The sequence below is a fragment of the Helicoverpa zea genome, chromosome 21, assembly GCF_022581195.2.
Source record: "Helicoverpa zea isolate HzStark_Cry1AcR chromosome 21, ilHelZeax1.1, whole genome shotgun sequence".
NCBI classification, from domain to species: domain Eukaryota; kingdom Metazoa; phylum Arthropoda; class Insecta; order Lepidoptera; family Noctuidae; genus Helicoverpa; species Helicoverpa zea.
In genome coordinates this window covers 912,757-915,064 of record NC_061472.1, presented here as the reverse complement: position 1 = coordinate 915,064, position 2,308 = coordinate 912,757, and the positions used below count along the sequence as shown (strand labels likewise).

The 2,308-nt window shown below is 33.7% G+C and overlaps 1 protein-coding gene across 1 annotated transcript; it reads right to left on the bottom strand.

Annotated features, from left to right (window-relative positions):
* Positions 1–281: 281 nt before the first annotated feature.
* LOC124640940 lies at positions 282–1,601 on the bottom strand. Its single transcript, XM_047178907.1, has one exon. The coding sequence runs from the start codon at positions 1,592–1,594 to the stop codon at positions 305–307; it is 1,290 nt and encodes a 429-aa protein (XP_047034863.1). The 5' UTR covers positions 1,595–1,601; the 3' UTR covers positions 282–304.
* Between the last annotated feature and the right edge of the window lie 707 nt (positions 1,602–2,308).

Below are 2,308 nucleotides of genomic sequence, written 5' to 3'. Positions count from 1 at the left end.
TTTTATATAAGGGAGTTACATGTGAGTGAAGGACTGTACATGGGAAGTATGCAAAAGGGCATACATACAGGTACAGTAGGTGAAATTTATTCATAATAAGTATATAAGGCAGTACATAGGGTTGAATGTAAGGGAGTATGTAAAAGAGTATACAAAAAGCATGGTGTAAGTAAACCTACGTAAGAAAGCCTACTGGGGCTACGGGTTTGCCTCAAAGAAAATTATCTAAGCTTGTTCCACAATTACGTAGAAATAAATAATAGCTTGTGTAGATACTTTATTACGACGAGTTACATCGAAAATGTTATGCATCTAAATTATCTATGAAAGGATGAAAATCTTCACCTTTAACATACTTTGACCCATTCACAAACAAATTCTGAACAAATTTATCGTCTTCATCAATTTTCCCCATGATAGCTTGAATTAATATTTTCATTTCTTTCCGTGCGTTTTTAGTCAAGTTAAATTGCATGATTCTGAAGAGATTTTTCGCGAAGTCTTCGTAAATACCATGTATGTTTTCTCGCACGCCGTCTTCCCAACTTCTTAATGCTGATACAGAATTATCAAAGTCAATTGCTAACAGATCTTCATCACCACTCAGAGCTTTATCCACTATGTCCAGAAGTATTCGCGTAGCTATAGTTCTTGATTTTAAGCTTTTTTCGCTGCTTGAAACGGCTTTAAATCTTTGCGTTATGACTCCTCTGAGTACGGCGAAAAATTCCTTCATTTGAAACAAGTCTGTAGAAAGAGATTCAAGTTTCTTTATTATTAAATATTTTTCTTCCTTTTCCATGACTTTTTCAAAGAAACCTTTATTCTCCATTATAATTATTCTTAATATTTCAATCATTGCAGTAAACTTCTTATCAGTTAGCTTTAATATTTCGGTTATAAGATCTGCGCAGTAATCGGTGAACGCAGGATAATGCCTACAAACCTTATATTTCTCGCAAATGTATTTAACTTTATTCTTTTTCTCTTGAACGCTATGCTTATAAATCTTTTCGTTCATAGCCTCAACGCTGTTATCAAATAAGCCATCAGTTTGATTTGCAATAATATCATTTAGCAGTTTTCTCTCTATGCTGTAAAGCAGTGCGTTTGATGTTTCAACTACGTCTAAATATACAAACTCTCTATCTAATGTTGATTTAATATTTTCTTTACTGACGACATCGTTATAGTTTTGCATCGAAGTATAATAGTCACCAGATGCAGTTTTAAGCATTAAGCCGATGTCCATATTTATAGCAAGATCAGTTATAATTTTCTTGCCGATTGCGTAAAGACTCTCGTTTCCTATTTTCTTAAAGTGGTCTATGCATTCTTCAATTTGAATGTCTGGTGGAGTGTTGCTATCAGTCCTAAATTTTTCCTCATTTTGGTTTGCTGTGATAGCTCTCATAACCGCCGAACCTAAGGCCTTCTTTGGTAATTTACCCTTGGACCTGAAGTTAAAAGGTAAATTCATCTTTTTCACAAAGGCTGATCCATCGTCTAAGGCTTTCAGAAAGTCTTTTCCTACTTTCACAACCCCTTCGAGCTCTACATCATAGCAGTAAATCTTTGATGCCGCTGAAAACATACTTTATAATTAGAAAATAAAAAGTGAAAAAAGCTTATGAATATAATATTTTTTCTTTTCTGATATTGTGTTAATACTTATGTTTCCATGAGTTTATTTTAGTCACTGAAAGATGTCATGATGCTTATGGCTTTTCCCTAATGTTGCGGCGTCGGCTTCCAGTCAGCCGTCCCCACTGCCTACCTGAACTCTTCAACCTAGCTACCCGGGAAACCCGGTACTCCCTTTTAAACTGACAGACTTTCTGTTTTTTTACTTTTGATAAAGACTGCCAAAGATGTTCAAATGATAACCGTGACTTTCAGTAGGCATGGTTGTTTAATTTAACCTATATGTTTCAAGTGACTCACCTTGCAAAATCAAAAAATAGTTAATTAACATTTTTTTATTTGATTCACAGTTTCACCCATGAAACCTTTGCTGGTTTAAACATAAAACATTAAAAATGAATTTAATGGATTCACATCATAAAGAAATTCGATTAGTGGTATTTTAATTTGCACTTTAATTTAATTGTAGCTATAAAAAATAGTGTGAATTTAATGCCTTTCGGAGAATACACATATTAATATAAAAAAATAATTATCTGTCGGCGATTCAGCAAAACCAGCCAAATACGCACACATTTATGAGCTATTAGCTTTCCTGCTTGCTGAAGGAACAACTTCCTGCACCTGAGAAAAAAGAAGCTTATAATATTTATATGTTATTCTG